This window comes from Tinamus guttatus, unplaced genomic scaffold, assembly GCF_059628265.1.
Source record: "Tinamus guttatus ecotype Peru unplaced genomic scaffold, ASM5962826v1 Tinamus_guttatus_pri_ptg000171l, whole genome shotgun sequence".
Taxonomy (NCBI): domain Eukaryota; kingdom Metazoa; phylum Chordata; class Aves; order Tinamiformes; family Tinamidae; genus Tinamus; species Tinamus guttatus.
The window spans coordinates 4,435,518-4,455,696 of NW_028288705.1; the positions used below are offsets into that span (position 1 = coordinate 4,435,518).

At 38.9% G+C, this 20,179-nt stretch overlaps 3 protein-coding genes across 4 annotated transcripts in view; 1 reads left to right on the top strand and 2 right to left on the bottom strand.

Moving 5' to 3' along the window:
- The window catches only part of CAPS2 (calcyphosine 2), a 248,339-nt gene extending 246,070 nt beyond the window's left edge, over positions 1–2,269 (bottom strand). For both annotated transcript variants that reach the window (XM_088522966.1, XM_010228249.2), the window contains exon 1: positions 2,167–2,269. In XM_088522966.1, the coding sequence (XP_088379092.1) occupies positions 2,167–2,247 (81 nt within the window). In that variant the 5' untranslated portion in view covers positions 2,248–2,269. The remainder of the gene's footprint in view (positions 1–2,166) is intronic.
- A 1,982-nt stretch (positions 2,270–4,251) lies between these two features.
- On the bottom strand, positions 4,252–10,896 carry LOC104580732 (uncharacterized). The gene is made up of 6 exons (XM_088522944.1): positions 10,761–10,896; positions 9,131–9,336; positions 8,836–8,902; positions 7,588–7,678; positions 5,494–5,603; positions 4,252–4,919 (listed from the first exon to the last, which is right to left on the bottom strand). Exons 1-6 carry the CDS (start codon positions 10,894–10,896, stop codon positions 4,639–4,641), a joined length of 891 nt encoding a protein of 296 aa, XP_088379070.1. The 3' UTR covers positions 4,252–4,638.
- Positions 10,897–11,621: 725 nt separating this feature from the next.
- Positions 11,622–18,489, top strand: LOC104570947 (GLIPR1-like protein 1). The gene is made up of 6 exons (XM_088522917.1): positions 11,622–11,792; positions 12,927–13,172; positions 14,744–14,847; positions 17,523–17,608; positions 18,208–18,234; positions 18,330–18,489. The coding sequence occupies exons 1-6, from the start codon at positions 11,622–11,624 to the stop codon at positions 18,482–18,484; spliced, it is 789 nt and encodes a 262-aa protein (XP_088379043.1). The 3' UTR covers positions 18,485–18,489.
- Positions 18,490–20,179: the final 1,690 nt, after the last annotated feature.

Here is a 20,179-nt window from a genome sequence, read left to right on the forward strand (position 1 = left end):
TACATTATTACATACGTAAAAGGATCAGGTCTAAAACAGTTTTCCTTTCAGGCTCCTCTAGAATATTGAGCGTGGATATCTCAAAATATGTGAGACATATTTGACCTTGATACTATCAAGCACAAAACTATCGATACTATTGAGCACAAAACAAAGAAATTTCTCAGTGAAAATTGTTTTCTATAGATTATAAATGAGATTAAAACACTCAATATTCCTCGGGAGAGAAAGTTTTTTAGTCATTAAGATCTGGAATAGTGTCCATGCCAGTTATTAATAAGATATTAAAAAAAAAATACTTCATGCTCTTGGGACTTTGATTGTACAATCACAGTTGGCAAGATCTTAGGTCATATGCTCCTTGTCATTGAGGGAGTCTTTGAAGCCACCACTCATCCAACCTGTAAAACCACAGTCAGCTGCCCCCGCCACACACTTCCCCAGGGAGTCATAGTCACTGTTGTTCTGCACTATCTCAGCCTTCACAGAGTAGCACATGATGATGACTACACAGCTGCTGTGCGCTTACAGACAACATCTATCCCACCATCACATTTTTGAGAGCAGCTAACAGAAAATCCCTAAGGAGGACTGTGCACCTGGGGCAAGCATATAGTAACAATTCTCCCAATGAGCCTCCCAGTGTGAAAAAAACCTGCCGTTCAGTGATGTTCTGAGCTGAGGCTGGCATCTCGGTTACGAACAGTCGTCAGCTCAGCTCAAAGACCTCAGCACACAACCTGAATTAAGCAGACATCCTGCTTCCAGCTGTGGCCCCAGTGTCTTTCATGATTTGAGAACAGTAGCCTTCTCATGGGGAAAAGAGAAAAAAAATGAAGTTTGCAGTTGAGCAACACTACCCTCTAGTGCCTTTAAAAAAAGCTTTTGTTTGTTTTTCACTTCAGGATGGTTGTGCGTATAAAACACCACTACCCCGTGGTCAAATATGTAAAAAGCTGTATCAAGATGTAACACAATTTAGTTTTACTCTTCAGAACATGCTTACAGATAAATACACAGGGCACGAAGTCACACACATTTTTGCAGTGCTTTAAATAACAATTATATTTTTTTCTGTATCATTTCAACTGCCTTAAAATAAAGACATCACATTATAGATTTTGAAGTCTTAGAAATATATAAGTATTATATATTTATATAACTGACATATATATTTATATAATAACTTATAAATAATTTATTTTCCATATGGCATCTAACCATGAGGAAAGCAATCACATCCATAAAATCACCCTAAAGACAGTCCAAATCTACTAGTAGCATAAGATAGATTAAAATTAAAAATATAGTTAATTATATTATTGACTACTAACCATTAATAAACTATTAACTATTAATTTAATTAAAACTATGATTCAACAAGCCTCCAAGAAGTACCAGGAAGTTTACATTTGGAAACAGATAGGTATGAGGAAGAGAAGGAAAAAAAGTCACGAAATTAGCAAAAAAAAGGTACATTTATTTTACAAGCTACAGTAAATTTATACAAATCTTCCATTCTTCCTAAAAAAAAATGGACACTATTAAAAAAAAAAAAAAAAAAACTTGACATTCCAAATCTAATGAAGAAAAAACAAAACAAAACAAAACAAAACAAAACAAAACAAAAAAAAACCAGCAATTTGGCATTTGAACTCCAGGAATTCTAATCATGGTCATCCACCAACTATATGGAAATTAAACAGGTATTTGGGGGGCTGAGGAGAGATTACAGACTAACTTTTAATTCATCATCATAAAGTACATATTATCTCTGAAAAAAAGAATCATCATCTGATATTAAAAATACTGGTATTTACACTGGTTATAAAAGCATTAATTCTTATAATCTATTTTTATTAGTCAAGCATGTAATTTACTGGTTTTCAAAAGTTAGCCTGAAAGTTTCTGCTACAGTTATCTAATGAGGATCACATACCTACCTTATCTGCTCCTGAGAATTCCCTTCATAACAAATGCTGAATACTGAGATTTATTTTACACATCATTCTGTAATTAGGCCTCCTGAAAATATATGTTTTGGGGATTTCTTTAAAGTTTCCTTCTCTCCAGTATATATACTAAGCTTGAGCTAAACAGCTCCTAAAATGTAATTAAGAAATTTGTAAGAGTCTCAAAGCAGGAAAATGCTTCCCATTAACATACTTGACTACTTCTCTTCCCCCTCGAGGAGAGCTGAGTCTGCCTTCGAGGGGATGCAGCAACTCCTTTAACCTCCAAATCCATGCAAACTTGAGGATGACCTGTGGAGTAAGCTGAAAAAATAGAAACGACTATTAGAAAATCATATATTTCCTATGTAAACACTTTTGTAAATAAACATTACTGCATTAGAAAACAAAACAAAATATGTCTATCATTGATAACTTGGGTATTTTCTGCTGTACACTAGGAAAACATCGCTAGCTTCCCTTTTTCAAAGCCTCTTAATTTTAATCTTTCCTTACTAATGCTATACCACAGGTCTACTCAAATTTCCCCCTTAGCTTCAAATTTCACCCCCTCATTCCCAGAGCTTTGTCCATGTTTAGGTACCCTCATGTCAGCATTACCAGCCTGTCACCTCCTGCCAGTGTAATCCTTTTTCATTCGGGATTTACAACTATCCCCTTGACCTATGCTGCACTATTTTCTGCAAGGATCCGATCCGCCACTTCCCAGGAAACCACCAGGAGCACCAAACCCTGTCTTTATCCCGCTCCCTCCTCCTTCCCGCTTGCCAGCTGTGAACAGCAACCCTGCCGCTTAGCCCCGAGAAGTGACACGTCCCCGTTTTATGTCCCCACACACCAAGGCTGGCCCCCATTCCTACTTACGGTACGGGTTTCAGCTCCCAGGTTTTACCAAGCGGTATGATCCCTCTGAGAGACGTGAGACACGCTTGTGAAACACGACTAGAAAAGATTAAAACAACAAAAACAACAAAAAAAAAAAAAAAAAAAAAAAAAAAACAAGCAGGCTTCCAGGCACAGGCCCTTCTTCAAAGCGCTTAAAGGGAAAACGCCTCCATCTTCACATCACCTCGAACCCCTTTACCGAGTTGCCTAGCGGAAGGCGGGAGAGGGGAATACGACACTTGCATTCCTGGCGTTAACACGCCAGCTAATCCAGCCACTTGATCCCGGAAGGACACTGCGCGGGGGAAGGAGGCAGCGTGGGGGCAAGAGGCGCTTCCCGGGCGCCGGAGCGGGGACCAGGGGCGCTTCCCGGGGGAGCAGCGGGGCAGGAACCCGCGCGGATCGGCAGGGAGCGGCCGCCGAGCGCCGCTAACCGCCATTAGCCGCTAACCGCTGCCATGGCGACGGCGGCGCGGCCTTTGGGCGAGGGCCGAGAGCGCCCCCCCGCGCCCGCTCCCTGCTCGCAGCGTTGGTTATAGCGCACACCTATATAACACATATAGATACGGATAGACCTGTTCCATTTAAATACCTTACGCCTGTTCGATGACCCACCCTGAAAGCATGCTAAAAATACTGCGTTGGGTAGCACCCAGCAAAGACGTCTAGTAGTACCAGGCCCAGGCAGACAACACTGGGATTTTCCTGTCTTGGGAAAAAAAATCATTCAGCTCCAGAGAAAGCCGAGGCTGCTCATCTATCAGCTTTCTACTGTCAACTTACCTTCAAACTTAACTTCTGCCCTCAAAGTGTGTCACTGGCATAAGCATGTGCACCCACTGAACAGATAATAAAGGAATGAAACAAAGGGAAAAAAGTGCTTTTCTGAGCACTGATCTAAAACCTTTGAAGAAACACCGGTCAAGGTATTACAACCTGGTTTAAAGCAAGACTCCAGTTCTTGAGTGATATATAGTAGTATGTCTGTTACTAACATCAGTATTAAGAAAAAGAGTACAATTAACTCAAAGGCAGGATTCTGTAATTTTATTATACATATGAAACACAGGTAATACTTCTAATGGGCATTAGTCAGTTATTAGGCAGCTAAGGAGTTTTACAAGTGACAGCTGGGTAAGAAATAAGAGAGAGCCAACCTATGGTATAAGGTTGAATGTAGCATACAAAACGACGTGTCAACTCTCAGGAAACAGCAGAAGTGAACTTACAGGACTTGTTTTGAAACAATGCTGTCTTAGCAAACAGATGTAATTATTCTGAAGTAGCGTCTGTGGTTAAATTTCTCTCATCTGTCTATAAAATCATCTCTGAGATTAAACCTCATACTGGTTCTCATATCTCACTTGAAGTTTTCCATGAGGAGCTCAACTCACCAGTACAAATACTCAAATGAACTCAAGAAACTCACAATTAAAGGATGCAATAAGATTATTAGCTACAAAACATCTTTGAAACATCTATTTTAATTACAAGGGAATCCAATATTTTACTGAAGCTTCAGATATAATTACAATCCATTATATACAGAGAGTACAGAAATATCTTCTATAGAAAAAAATAAATAGAAAAAGTATGTAAACATTCCAAGTGAAATTCTACTGCCATTGAAGCCAGTTACAAAACTGCCAGAGATATAAGCACAGACAATATTTCACTCTCTTTTTAAAGCATATAGCAGCGCATGTAACTTGGTTCAAAACAGTTTAAAGTGCATACAATATTGTGAAAATAACATATGCCTTTTAATGTTTTACCTATTTCATTCACATCTAATACGTCTCCTCAGGCTTATCTCTTCTGGTTCAAAACCATCTCCGTTTATCATTTCTTGTTCTTCTACCACATCTGGTTCAAACATTTGATTTACATCACATTCCTCACATAATTGATCCTCTTCTACTTTGTAATCATTATCCTCAATATCCTCAAGCAAATCTTCATTATTCTTATCTTCTTGGTCATCTATTTCTTTCTCTAGAGAATGCTCGGCAAATGACTGAATGAGGTCTTCAAGTTTCTCATTACAAATTTTGCTGGCATCTTAAAATTTACCAAAATTAAAAAAAAAAAAAAGAAGTGTAACAGATTTAGTGTAACAGTGAATAGTTTCAGAGGCAATTTAAAAGTACTCATTTGTTTTTTCTCATTTAAAAAAGACTACACAAAGAAAAAAATTTCCAGGGAACCAGTCAACATTTTAGGTTCTTCCTGGACTAATACACACCTTTTGAAAGCCCCCAGATGAAACTACTATACATTCTGTTGTTAAATACAACAACGTAAGGATTACCCAATGTTACTGTCCAGGAACTCTCAGTTTAAAGTTAGTTTTAATTTAGTCTGTTTAAACATAGCAGAACATGACTATGTAGTCTATTCTACTTCCAGTATGTATAAATGTTAATGTATTTTAACATTTATTCTCAAAGAACTATGATGCATCACAAACTTGTAACTAGATACACGGCAGGCAAGAAGAATAGTACTCCTCCAGATTAAAATTAATTCCCAATACTTTATCACCAAAGGTGCAGGAACTGAGAGGTATTATAGCAAGATCTGTTTAATCTTTTACAAAATACTACAATATTCATCCTGCTGAAAATTCAAGTACCTTTCATCTTGTTTTCCGATTTATCCAATCCACTTTCTTTCATCAGTCGTCTAATTGATTGGAGTTGTGTCATTATTTCATCTTTCTGCTCACAAGCTAAAGCATTAACACTAGAAAAGCAGATAGATGTCAACAGCTGAAAGACTGCCTCAGAAGTGAATGTCTGATAACATTTCACTGTAAATATGTAAGACTGGAATATTTCTTTCAGCTGATAAATAGCACAGTCAAGTTAATGACAAGATTAGGTCACAGTTGTCTTTGATACTGCACACTTGGAAAGCAGGAAACCCAAAACATACATTTACCAGTTAATGCAGTCACTGCACTTCGACTGGAACCTGACTGACAGGCTAGCAGAAGTGGAGTAGTGACTACTGAAGATAGAAAAAAAAAAAAAAAAACAACAACAACAACAAAATCCTAAAAAATGTATTTTCAGGACAACATTGTCTAATGTAGATCATAACAGTTTAGAGACTCTTTTCATTTACTTCAGGCTTTGTCTACTCTCTCTCCTCTCCATCTGTAGAAATCTGTAAAGCTGCCAAATTGGTTAGTAAATTAACTATTTAAAAGTTTTAACACATGCTAAATTCTGGTGTACACTGAAAGAACAATTATCAAATTCTGTACGTTTTAAGCAAAGATTCACAGAAGATGTCAGCCTACGCATCACGTGCAGCCTGTGTATTTCTCAAATATTGTTTAGGTCTTAGCTCCTTGAGGATCTCCTACACACCTGCATTCATACTTAAATATTACATTTCTTATGTCCTTATTTTGCACTATAACGAAAGTTAAGCTTCCTTTAAAATTACACCATCGCTTACTAAGTTCCTTTCAAAACAAACAAAAAAAATAAGCAGCTATATCTTGACAGTTATTTCTGTCTTCTTCTAATTGTCAATTAATCAAAAGAAAAAAAACGAAGTAGGCTAGCAGAAATTTAATTTCCATAAAGGCTTGTGAATGCTACAAAGCTTGAGGATGTTGGTGGTTTTTTTGTTTGTTTGTGTTTAGTATTACTCTAAGTCCACATTAGCTTTCAACAGAGCACACAACCTGGTTAAGCCATGGTAACTCCATCATAGATCTGGGCTTTTTGTATTTATGTTTGGTGAACAAAAGGCAGCAGGTCTCTGTGAGGATGACAAATGCCAGAGTTGGTATTAACTACAAAAGGTTAAAGAACCACTGAGCAATTAAAAAGTTTCCTAAACTGATTCCTATCCATACATAAGGAATTTTCACAGATGGCTGAGGTTGGAATGAATCTCTAGAGATCATCTACTCCAGCCCCTCTGCTCCAGCCCGGACACCTAGAGCACATGGCACAGGGTGGTATCCAGGTGGGTTCGAAGATCTCCAGAGAAGGAGACTCCATAACCTCTCTGGGCAGCCTGTTCCAGGGCTCTGGCAGCCTCACAGGAAAGAAGTTCTTCCTCACATGGAGGTGGAACTTCCTGTGTTTCAACTTGCACCCATTACCCCTTGTTCTGTCACTGGCCACCAGCAAGGAGAGTTTGGTCCCATAGGCCCAGCTCGCTTAGTCTTTCCTCATGAGAGAGATGCTCCGGTTTCTTAATTATCTTTGTTGCTCTTTGCTGGACCCTCTCTAGAAGCTCCACGTCCCTCCTGTACTGGGGAGCCCAGAACTGCACCCAATACTCCAGGTGCGGCCTCACCAGAGCTGAGCAGAGGGGCAGGATCCCCTCTCTCCACCTGCTGGCAACGCTCCTCCTGATGCAGGCCAGGATCCCATTGGCCTTCTTGGCCATGAGGGCACATTGCTGACTTGTGGTTAACTTCTCAACCAGGACTCCCAAATCCCTCTCCGCAGAGCTCCTTTCCAGCAGGTCTACCTCTACTCTGTCCTGGTGCCTGCGGTTATTCCTCCCCATTTACAGGACCCTGCACTTGTCCTTGTTGAACCTCATGAGGCTCCTCTCTGCCCAACTCTCCATCCTGTCTAGGCACAGGCATAGTACAGCCCTCTGGAGTGTCAGCCACTCCACCCAGTTTTGTATCACTACCTTTTAAATCTTTTAGAGAATTTCAATTGACAAAAACAATGCTAACAGAACTACTCACCAGTTTGACAGTGGATCCAACTGAGTCAATAAAGAGTTTAACATTTTTTCTGTATGTGCTAGATGATGCTCCAATTCTAAAAGCTGATGCTCTAAAAAAAAAAAAAAAACAAATTCTGTGTAAGAAATTCACTACCAAAAAGACTTTAAATCATATTTTTAACTGGGTATATGCAAAAATAGGAAAACAATAGTTTTTTCTCTCTAAATTCTAGAAAATGAAAGGGAAATAGTGGGCTAAGAACAAAATTTTTACATGTGATCAAAAGTCCATTTCATCCAAAAAAACTGTCTCCAATATTGCCCAAATACAGGGTACCTTGGCAAAAACTGAGGGAGCATGCAGGACCTTCCTCCTCTCCTAGTCTCCAAAACTATGCAGTTCCAGGACTTCCCGAGCCAGAGGTAGTATCTTTATACTTACTACACTGCCATTAATTTGACCAGCCAGACTTGCAGCTATTACAACAGTACTGGAAAAGGCAAAGGCACTAGAGCTGAGTATGCTTCCCCCTAAATTACAAATCTGTTTTGAGGAACAAAACCTAAACATAGTGAGTAGGCAGTCTAAGTCCAGTGCTGCTGAAACTGGTATGCACATAGTATACAGAGACACGAGTAGATGATTCTGTCTTTTAGCAATATCAAACTTACATTTTATATTTATCAATATAAAAATATGTCCAGATAAGGAAGGAGGTGGAGGCTGGGAGGTGGGGAGTAGGACAACAGTGGAATTTGGATATGCCATTTTTCTCCAAGTAAAGTCTTAATTCTCAGCATATGAAGAATAGACAGAATCAGACATTCAAAAGCTGTATGAAAAGGTAACACTTGATCCTTCTGTGTCTTCTATAAATGTCTTATGTTTTTGACACGTCTATCATTTGGCCCAGAAATACAAGAGCATACACAATTCTTTATCCATACTGTTCCACCACTACTACAGTCCAATTCATCAGCAGATTGTTATATCCTATTTAAACACCCTATTCTACTGGGGAACAGTCTTAACATATTACTACAGAATATTGTTTCGAAGAATAGCATCATCTGGGGTTTTAAACAAGTCCTTATCTACTGAAGTTTATAGAATAATATACTTTTAAAATATTTTTGTATGTTAGTAGTGACATTTAAATAAGATTGTTCTTGTTCGACTAGACCGCATCAATGAAAACATGCAGTTTTGCTTTAGTAGGAAATCTGCACTTTTCAGGAATGTAAGCATTTCAAATGGGTATCTTACCTGTTTCCTTTGCCTTGTCTTCTGTATTTTTTTCCTTCTTGGACAGACTTTCTTCCTGTGATTTCATCTTTAATAAATACAATTATATTACAAGAGTGCATAATATTTTTTCATACATGAAAATAATACTTAGAAACTTTACAGAAAGCAAATAATGACCACAATCACTTGTGTTTCATTAAGACGATCTTTGTATCTACCTTGTTTTCTTCCCTATTTTAAAGTAACCTTCATAATATAAATGACAACAGCATGATTGTTCTCCTTTTCTATGACTTAAATTCCTATTGCTTACCTTAAGAAATTTGTATGCTGCAAACACTCCCACACCAAGAGCATACAATGGCATCAAAGTAAAGGCTAAGTCTCTTCCATTTCCTCTTCTTCTTTCACTCTTTATCTCTTTTTCCATTGCATTTCTCATCTGCTGAATACTCTGGTAAGTTTTACCTTCAGAATTCCCTGGATTCAGGTGAGCTTGATAAATTGGTTGAGGACTACCTTAAAGATAAAGATGTTTGAGAAAAAGAAGACAAGGTGAGAAAAAAAAATTAAAGCTACGATTAGACTCGCAAGTTTCTTTTAAAGGCCCTCTTTGTTCATCACTCCTCTACATGGCGTGATCAGCCTCAAACTCAAATCAAAGTTATGACACACTACTCTTTGTTAAGTAGAATTCAAAGTTAAATCTAAGTAACAAAGACTCTCAAACCAAGCTTTTGTGTGTTTTTTTCAAGATACAAGTTTTATATTTCTTCAGTAACAGCAACATTAGCAAATTCCGGGGAAAATACAGAAAGGTTAGAAGAACAAAAGAAACACTCTAAACTTGAAAATAAAATATACTCAGAGAAATTTACCAATAATGTTACAAATAGCTACAGATTAATATTTTTCCCCACAAAAAAGAAAAGAGTTAAGTAAAAACTGAATCTTTCAGCCCAAAGGAAAAAAAAAGTGTTGCTGAAATATTTGTTACTATTTTGGTTATTTTTAAAATAAAATTAGGACTGTGAGGGTACTCCCACAGGCTTAAAAATACTGTACCTCTGCAATTCAAGTATATAGCTATGAAGTACTGAAGAGACACCACCCACAAGCCTTAAAATAGTTCTTAAAAATTATACTTTTGCATGTGATTTGACTGCCAAACAACTGGTTTCATGGACTTTATTATTTTTTATAGTTAAATCTGTGGTCCATAGGACATGCATAAAAGAAACTACTAAAAGCTGAAGATAGCAGAAAGCTGCAGAAACAGGCAGCAGATCATTAGGAGGCTGGGGTGGCTTCCTGAAAGTTTTAAGACTTATCTCTCAACAGGTTACCTGGATTTATGACTTTCAAGGCTCTTTGTGCGTTTGGCTGATCTTATTTTTTTCAGAATTAAACATGTGTAATACAAGACTCATGCTCTATTAAAAACCCCAAACAGAAGACCCTTATCCAGCCCGGCTGAGCCCACGAAACGCGGCAGGCCTGAGCACGGCTGGCACAGGCTGCTGGCTGCCCGAGCCTCATCTCCTCCGCCCCGGAAAGCGCCGCCAGGGCGGCACACAGATGTGCACTTTGGAGCATCTCACCAACACTGCTTCGTTTATGCTGCCTCCGGAGGCCTTACGAGTCGACCAGAGCTGCCTCACAGAAACACGCTGTTACTTGCTAATGTTAAAAGAGACCTTTGGACGCCGAGGGCTGGGAGCCGAATGTACACTGATAAACTTTCAAGTACCTTTATATGTTAAAGCGCACGCACCGGGGCTGGCTCGCAACGCCGCTCCCGTTCGCCAGGCCCGGGAAACACCCGGACGCCGCTCAAGACCGAGGCAATGTAAAACGTGCCCCTAAACACACACACACACACACACACACACACACACACACACTCCCCCCAAACCCTTCCCAGGCCACCGGGTCTCCTCTACCTCCGCGCTGCTGGCGGGGCCCGGCGGGGCCCGGCCGCACCGCCCTGCCGGCCCCCAGCATCCTGGGCACCACGACGAGCACGCAGAGCACGAGCACAGCCGACACGAGCACCTGCTGCGCCATCGAGAGCGCCATGGCCGCCCGGCCGCGCCGCCCCCGCCGCCTTCCGCTCGGCGCCGAGCGCGACGGCACCGCCTACGCGCGCCACGGCGCCCCCTGCCGGGCACCGCCGGGCACCGCCGCGCGGCCGCCCCCACGGCGCCCCCTGCCGGCACCGCCGGGCACCGAGCGCGCCCCCGCCACGGCGCCCCCTGCCGGCACCGCCGGGCACCGAGCGCGGCCGCCCGCCACGGCGCCCCCTGCCGGCACCGCCGGGCACCGAGCGCGCCCCCGCCACGGCGCCCCCTGCCGGCACCGCCGGGCACCGAGCGCGCCCCCGCCACGGCGCCCGCCGCGGGGCGCTGCAGGGGCTCATCGGGCCCGGTGACGGGCGCTGTGGCCGCGTGGGAGTCTGGATGCAGCCGCCGCGCAGTGCTGAGAGGAGGGAGGTGCGGTGACCGCACTGGAGGAGCCGTTTCTCAGCAATACGTTTATATTTTAAAACCTTCTCACCTACCTCCCACATCAATAGGGAGGAGGTTCCCCGTCACGTTTATAACCCGTCCCCAAAAGCCCTTCCACACGCACGCCCTCAGGGCAGGTACACTCGGGGGGCCCTGGACACCTGCGTGGCCACCAAGCAGGATCCCAGCTGTCCCAAGAGACCCCTCTTGGACACAGACCTACCTTGGGCTCCCGCCATCTCCGCAGAAGCTTCTGGAAACAGCCCCCCAGCCCCCTGTGTGTGGTCATTGGGAGCCATGAGGTGGTGGCTGGTGCTGCTGGCGCTGTGGCCCGTGCTGGGCGCCGCGGGCGGGAAGAGGCCTGTCCTGCCGAGCATCACGGACAAGGCCTTCATCGAGGAGTGCGTGCGCGGCCACAACGACTGCCGCGCCAAGGTCTCGCCGGCCGCCAGCAACATGCGCTACATGGTAGGCAGCGGGGGTGTCACACACACATCGCTGCTTCATCCTCAGGCATAGGAAACGCCTGAAGGAGTTGAGTTAGACACAACACGCACTAGGATGTGACCGAACAGACAAGCGAAAGAGGTTCACGTTAGCAGTAGTGCTGGGGGTACCAGAAGGGAAGGACTTTAAGGGTAGCAAAAGACGAGTGAACGCCGCTGCTGAAGGTGTGGCCTGTTCAGGAGTTAGAAGAAGTTGTATGGCAGAACCATATCGGGAAGAAATAAGAGACAGTAGAATGAGTTATTGGACAAACATTGATATATTTATGCTATGAAGCAGCCATGTTGCCATGAAGCAACCCTGCCAGAGGCTCTTCTTTAGATAAAAATATTTAATATATATATATCTGAATCTACATTCTTTGGCTTGATTTTTATGTAGATAAAATAGATCCTTAATGATCTATTTCAAAGAAAAAATATAACAATTATAATTAATGTTAATAATAATATGATTAACAAATTCTACTTAATGTAAATGAAAGCAGCTTTTTAATCTGAAGATAAAAATGCATTCCAAACATTTTTTTTCAGTTGCTAGCAAGTGCTCTTACAATGTTTATTTTTATAGACAGTAAGGGAGAAAAATGAAAGATTTTTAACTGAGTCAGTTTATTTTTCTGTCTTGCAATAGGAAAAGTTATTGAAAATAAAACACAAGTACTTGCCTAGGTAACAGAAAGACTGTTCTTATGTAATTCCAATATGTGATACCTTGTTTCTATTTTCAATATATAATATCTTATTTCTATTTTATTCTGTCTGACTGTTTTTACCTGATGGTTAAAAGTTCTGTTGGTTGTAGTGAGGTGGGGGTCAATCTCTTCTCCAGAAAAACTGCAGATAGGCCAAGGGGAAATGTCTTCAGGTAGCATCTGGGGAGTTTCAGGTTAGATTTTAGGAAGAATTGCTACACAGAAAGAGTGGCAGTGTTCAAGAAATATGTAGATGGGGGACTTACGGATGTGGTTTAGTAGGCAGGGGGGTGAAGGGCTTAAGATTGGACTCCATGATCTTGAAGGTCTTTTCCAACCATAATGATCCCATGATTCTATGATTCACATTGCACAACTATTTCAAAATTCATGTTTTTCAGACTTGGGATGCAGCCTTGGCGAGGACTGCCAGAGCATGGGCAAATAAATGCCGTTTTCAACATAATACTCGCTTACGGGAGAAATACCAGTGCCATCCTAATTTTACATCTATTGGAGAGAATATTTGGCTCGGAAGTCATCAGATGTTCACTGTCGTTGGTGCCATTGCAACATGGTATAATGAGGTCAGATTCTATACTTTTGACACACGCAAATGTACAAAAGTTTGCGGTCATTACACTCAGGTAAGGGCTGTCTGCTGTAGAATGCTCTATATAGTTCATAGTAGAGTGCCTACCAGATAAACAGCAGGGGCTGTAAATAATAGAGTTGTATATAAGTTTTGTAGCAACTGCCGGTTTACTGTCTCTTTTTTTGGAATCTCAGGCTATAGTTATACTGCAAAGTGCCCTGCAGTGGTTAATTTTATTGCCTTTATTGCAATATTATCCTCACTGTGTATGTCCATTCATAGTCAACATTTCATTGTATAAGCACTGCAAGAACGCTATAAAATCATATCAAGATCACCAGCCAGACACCCATGCAGTTTTGAATTCTCTAAGTTCAAAGATCCTCTTTGAAAGAATCATAGTAACTGCAGAATAGCTATGAGAACTCGCTAAAAATGTTAACAGAACGAGACAACAGAAACTAAGAAACAAGCAGGGTGCATGAGTTAAGCACTAATGAAAATGTAAAAGTAACTAACCATTGCCTCAAAATCCATAGGCAAAGACTCTGCATGATCCAGGAGCTATCACAGACCTCTAGGCTCAGACTTGAAATTGAGTAATAATCACAAATCATAGATAGATCATGTAGAGCTGCCAATATAGCGACAGAAATCTCAACAGAAATATGCAAAAAAGCTTGTGAAACTGTTACACAGAGGCCTGTGAAATGCTCAGTCCTTGCTCCAGTATCCAGGTAACACATTATTAAACATTAAGATCCTGTTCCAAGAACGATTGCATCTGCTGAACATAAGTACTTCTAGTTGAAGAGCTGGAAATTTTGAGACTGTTCAAATCACTTTGATAGGTCTGTATTCTTTGTGGTGGGAAAATCCTGGGATTAATCCATTACATCCCTGAGTTTCCCAAAAGTGGACTATATGATCATCCAGATCTAGATATATGTTCCAGCAGTTTTTAAATGGCTTCAGTACAGTTTAGTTGGTCACATGCCAAAGGTGTAGGAAGACTTTCCAGCAATAAGCACAGGATATTCAAGCAAGAACAGAGACAGTGAGACATAGTAAACCATCTTTTTTTTTTCATTATGGAATATACCTCTGAAAGCTTTAGCATTGCATAGCTTTCAGACTAAGCTGTGTTAAATTTGCTGCTGGGGTCAGCCAAACCACTTTTCTCAAACTGGAAAATCCCTGCTTGGAGTCCTGAGTTAGCAGTGTTGAAACTAATTAAACTATTTGAAAATTGCCATTAATTGCCTTTTCTTTTCTTGGAAAAAAACACATGGATCATGTAACCCATGACTCTTACTAAAATTCTGTAGGTGACTGGAAATTTGCAGAATTTGTTCACTTAATCTTGAAATTTGAATAAATATAGAATATAATAATGTAATAATATAATAGATAATATAGACAGATTTGAATCTTGCAGTGTGAATATTTAGAAGTTCATCTTAAAAAGCTTGCTTACCAGTAAAATTCTCTGCGAGTAAACAGATCAGGGGTTGCAAAAGAAAAATAATATATAGAATCTCTGAAAATAATTGAAATTACCTAGATATTCCAACAGGTTAGCATTGAGTACAGTTTTCACTTATTTTAAAAACCTTTTTTTAGGTTGTTTGGGACCGTTCCTATAAAGTAGGCTGTGCTGTTGCTTTTTGTAAGAAAGTTGGAGCATTCAAAAATGCAGCACTTTTTGTATGTAACTATGCACCAGGGTAAGTTGTTATTTTAAATACTAACAGGATGAAAACAACCGTAATAGTATTTAACTGGAAATAAATTAGGATCCCCATTTATTGCTAGCATTGTAAATGCCATCAGAGAAAATGGTGATGGGCTGCTTCGCTTATTCAAAGAACCATAAGTATTAGATAATATACTAGCTTTGCTTTTATTTTGTTAACTTTCATGATAACTCATTCTTTGCCAAGACTAAGCAATCAAACCCCAAACTCTATCTTAGGCCCCTGTTATTGATTTTTGTTTAAATATGAACCATAAGAAATGACGATGTTGTTGTAGGCTAGTTTCCACAGGTCAAATTACCTCTTACAGCTTTTTTTTTTTAATGGAGTTCAGCTCTTTATGTTCCATTTCTTTTTTTTTAATCTTTAAAAATCAGTTGGTAACAGCACAGTTACTGCTTTTTATTTCTGTATAATTGAGTAAAATAAAATTTTATTTATCTTTTTTTGACCATTTAATTGCTGTGCCACTTGATTTTCAGGTCTCCTTCTGAGATTTGGGCCCTTAGTGCAGAGTTGCCCTGTGAAAGTGCAGTTTCTTCTCGGTCTTGGCCAGTGTAAGGACAGCTTGTCCATGAGAGTGCAAGCTGCTCCATTCAGTGTACAACTTTTACTCCTTTTGTAGATCCGTAACTGAAGAAGAGAGACATTCTGCTGCTAGGACCACCAGTATGTGAATTGCCCAGTGTTTGGCAGAAGCATAGACTACATTTGCACATGTCCTCACATCCTTCTCAGGCCTTAAGTTAGTTTCCACACCCATGCTACCAGGCCCAGTTCATCAAGCTGTTTTTCCAGTCTTCTCCCTTCCACCCACCCTACTCTTGGCAGGTGAATCTTCATCTATTCTGACTGAGGAACCTTTGACTCTAGAAGACCTTATGATGGTCTTCTTAATTCTGCTTCAGAGGTTTGCAAAACCCTACAAATGTTCATAGATCTATCAGGATATCATATGACTTGCTGGTCAGTCTTCTCCAGCATCCCAATAAGCTTTCCCAGCTAGTTTTCTTTTATGTGGTTGACAGGCTCTTTAGTATTTTAGCTCTTCAGTTTGTGCATCAAAAAGTCCAAACTAGAAAAAATGAACACTTACATCTAACTCCCACTGCTGATAATCACAGCTGAAGGCAAGAAGTACCAACATGCTTGGGAGTCTTGAAGAGAAGACTAGATAGAGACTATGGTGATTTATGAAATACGGTTACCAGTTAAATTACCAAGAATTATATGCATTATGTGAATGTATGGCGCTGCAGCATTTATAGGAGGCCAGAAAACACTTTTTTTTTTTTTTTTTTTTTTTCCTGGAGGCCTAATAGCATTGCTGTGTGAAGCCAAATTGTGTGTCTGGACTGGTCTCAGTGGATCCAGCACACTGTTCGTGTCTCAGGTTGGCTGGTAGCATTGCTATTTTAAACAGCAGTTAGAATTTGCCTTCCCTGGCCTCTTCGTGATGGACCAGAGACCTTCTACTTTTGTGTCATTTACAATCATATAGTTTCCATTCTATAATGTGAAGGAAATGTCTACTGAGCCCTTTAACAAAGTCTTCTGACACACTAGCATGTGGTGGCTCTGCTTCCTTTTTCAAGGAGAGGGTGCATTCAGTATTTTGCTGTATCAGTACTGTTTCTGTTTTACTGCTCTGTAGCAATCTTTATCTTAAGTCTACTTCAGAAGAATAGGAAATCTCTCCTGTTTCTGTAGCTGTAGGCTTCTTGGAGATTTCACATGCTGATTCCGCAACATTTTGTAATACAAATTAGATCATCTTCAAAATCAAGGAGAGGTAAATTAGCATGTTTCATTTTTAATTAAAAGGTATGTGGCATACCCAAACCTCAGATTTCCACTAGGTTTGAATTTCCAGTGTGTTAACTGCCACTAAAGAAAGTACAAAGCTCTCCAAGATGATTTCTATATGCACAAACTATCTTTTATTTCCTCAGACAGGATTCTGTCCTCTGTATTGTAAGTTTCTTCACTCATTTACTGACTACATTTTTCGTTAAATTGATTTTTGCTTCAGTTAGACTTACGTACATCATCTTGAAAATTACCAATCTCAGCTGTTACTTGTATAAATGGCCATTTTGAGAACGTCATCAGAGTAAGCACTGCAGGCTCATCTTTATGCTTAAACACTCAGTCTTCAGTTTGATGAGGTACTTAAACATGTACAGATCCTACTGTCTTCACTAAGGCTGAATTGAGGTCTTGTCTCTCAAGATGATAATTCAAGAATAAATAGATCACAAGATTTTTTTTTTGGCTGAATAAGTTGTCTTAAGCTGTTTTCAGAGTGTCAGCTTTAAAGTTTTGTGCTTTCAAAATCCTTTGTATTTTACCTCCACTATTTAAGACCAAGCTCAATCCAGAATGTTGTTTAATTTTTTTTTTTTTTAATAATTTATTTACCAATATAAAGTCTGAATAAGAACAACAGCCTTTCCCATCAGAAAAACAACATTTTTGAGACTGTTTTCTGTATCAGGGATGGAACAATGAAAATGAGAGATTATTCTGAGGTTTTTAATGAATTGTCAGCAACTCATTGTGTTTTCAATGTATTTTTTCAACAAATGATTTATTTAAAATTATGAATAAGGCAATTCATCTCATAGAAACTTTTTCCTTTGTAGTGGTAATTCTCCAAGAAGGCCTTATACAAAGGGAGCACCATGCAGTAAGTGTGCAAAAGAGGACACCTGTGAAAATAAATTGTGCAGTAAGTACAAGCAAATGCAAAGTATAATATGTAAGTCAGCCACTACTTGATAAAGAATGTTGTAAATGGTTTTACTCAGTGCTGGTCATCATTATATATGGTAGTATAGTTTAGAAATAGGGTCTTAATTTTTAGGTACCAGACACCTCTGAAATAGCTTATACTTGATCACAGAGTTAGGTACCACTTGAGAATCAGTTTGTCTTTATCATCCATAAAATTGTATTTGATAGTATTTTCTAGTTTATGTGTATATTCTGAATATTAAAAAGTATTTGCTATTTTGAGAAAGACAAAAGAGGATTCCAATGGAAAATAAAAAGACCCTGTAGTATGTCCCTCTCCTCCATTTTTTTTTATTGTTATAAGCAGTAATATCTTTATGGAGTTATTAATATATTATAAAGTACTGTTGTTTAGCTTTTAGGAAACGTTTCAGCTTTTGTTTTATTTTTAAGGTTTATCATTGAGAACTCTGAGAGTTTGTCAGATTTTCTTAGTTGTAAATCTGATTAATTTGCTTTAGTTCACTAATAAAGATAAGCAGAAAGAAATTAAAGCTGGCTGCTAGAACTGTTCCTTTTTTTTCTTTTTTCCAGGAAATCCACAACGTGATAAAATTATCCGTACGTATTATATTTTTACACTGTTACTTATATTGTCTAGTTACTATAGATAGGTTTAGTCACAGTAAGACTTGTATTTATGTGCTTATTTATAGGTTATCCAAGATGGCATCCCCCCTGGGAATTCAGGATTGTATGTGATGAGGCTTGTATTGCTGTTGCAGTTTTGAGACCATCAGTGATGTTTCTTGCTTTTATAGCTGTTTATTTTATAAAAAAGCGTTTTGTAAACATGCATGTGTCCACATAACTCTATTTGAAATACATACTGTCTCCTCAGTGTAATCTTTAGTGAATTAAGCAAACAGGTCATACTAGCATGATTTTAAAGACAACTTTCTTTGACAATAATTTGGTTATTATTTTATGCTTCTTAGACCATGATAACATGCTAGGAAAATATTTGTGGGAAAAATTCTATCTGGGAAAATGTTAAGATTGCATTTGTTAAGATTTGGAACCAGTATCAAATTTGCCAGAAAAGCCATATTTTACTTACAGAGTTCAAAGAGAAAAATGTCAATTAAACAGCTGTTAGATTTCACACTAAGCTATTATTTAAAGTGGCCATTGCTTAATTTAGATGCAAAAGAAAGTTAGCATCATATTATGTACTCAGTGCTGTTTTCATAAAACAAAAGAATATCCTGAATAAAAAGCAAAAATTAGATTGTATAGCAAGACAAGATTTTAGAAATCTCTGTGTTTGTGAAGGTAGCACAACTTAGTATTTATAAACTAATATATTTATTGTCCCTTATTCAAAATGGGATGTTTCAGATTTATTATTAACTATTTTGTTCCTAACTCCCTCCGAAGAGAAAAAGTTAGTCAAAGGGTTGAAATAGTAATATGATTCATTTTAATCTTTGCGTATTCCTTGTTTTAACATATACTGTTAGTTCAGCATATTCTGTCTTAGCATTGCATGTTTCTGGCTTTGTAATTGTTCTGAAGTTTCAATAATAAATTTTATTTGTAAACTTATTCAGGTCTCTTTAATCAATATGGATTTTGCCACTCTATATCCAAAATATCAAGTTATTCATTAATATGTTTCAATTTCACTTTCATTGAAAGACATATAACAGTTATACAAGAATTTAAAATTATTTTCCTGTCAATATATTTTTTCATGGTTATAGATGAAGCAGAGTGATAAGACTATCCTGACAATTTAAAATACCCTAAAAAAGCTTATGACTATTTTAGTCTTACAGGGTAAATGCCTATATTATTTATTATATTACTGCTGAAGTTCAATTATTATTGGATAAAGTTTCACCATTTCTGAAAGCAAACTAATATCCTCCTGCAGTCAAATTCCATCATTAACTTAATGTTCAAGACTGAATTTGATTTTCCGGAAAGTTTCCAGGAGTTTAACTTTCAGAAATAACTTTTCTCATATTTCTTTTTTTCTAGGTGGGTATTTGAAAGTTTAGGTCAAAACATGGTTATTTATTATGAAAATCTATATGATAATTACAGTGATTATGTAAAAAGAATATTTATTCTTATGATAGGAGGTTCTCAAAGAAAATAAACTAGATTTTTTATTGTAGATAAAGTTGAAAACAACGATTAGACATAAGTGCTAACTGTTTCTTCAGATTGCCTATTCTACAATTACTAAAGCACAGCCAAAACTTTACAAATACAAGCTTTATTTTTTAAAGCTTAGATTACATTCTCAGATCCAGAAGTCTAAAATTACACACCTAAAGCTGTAAACGGGCAGCTCCTACATACCAGCTTGCCCTGTATGCAAGTTGCTGAGCGCCAGCTGTTCCCACTTGTCCCATTCTTGTGACTGAATCATACATCAGGGCAAACTCAAGAGAGACTTTATGTTTCCAGCCACTCTAATCTGAAAGCAGAAGGGAACAAATGAGAAAGGTGGATGTAAACATGGGAATTTTCTCAAAATCTTACACAGCTTCCT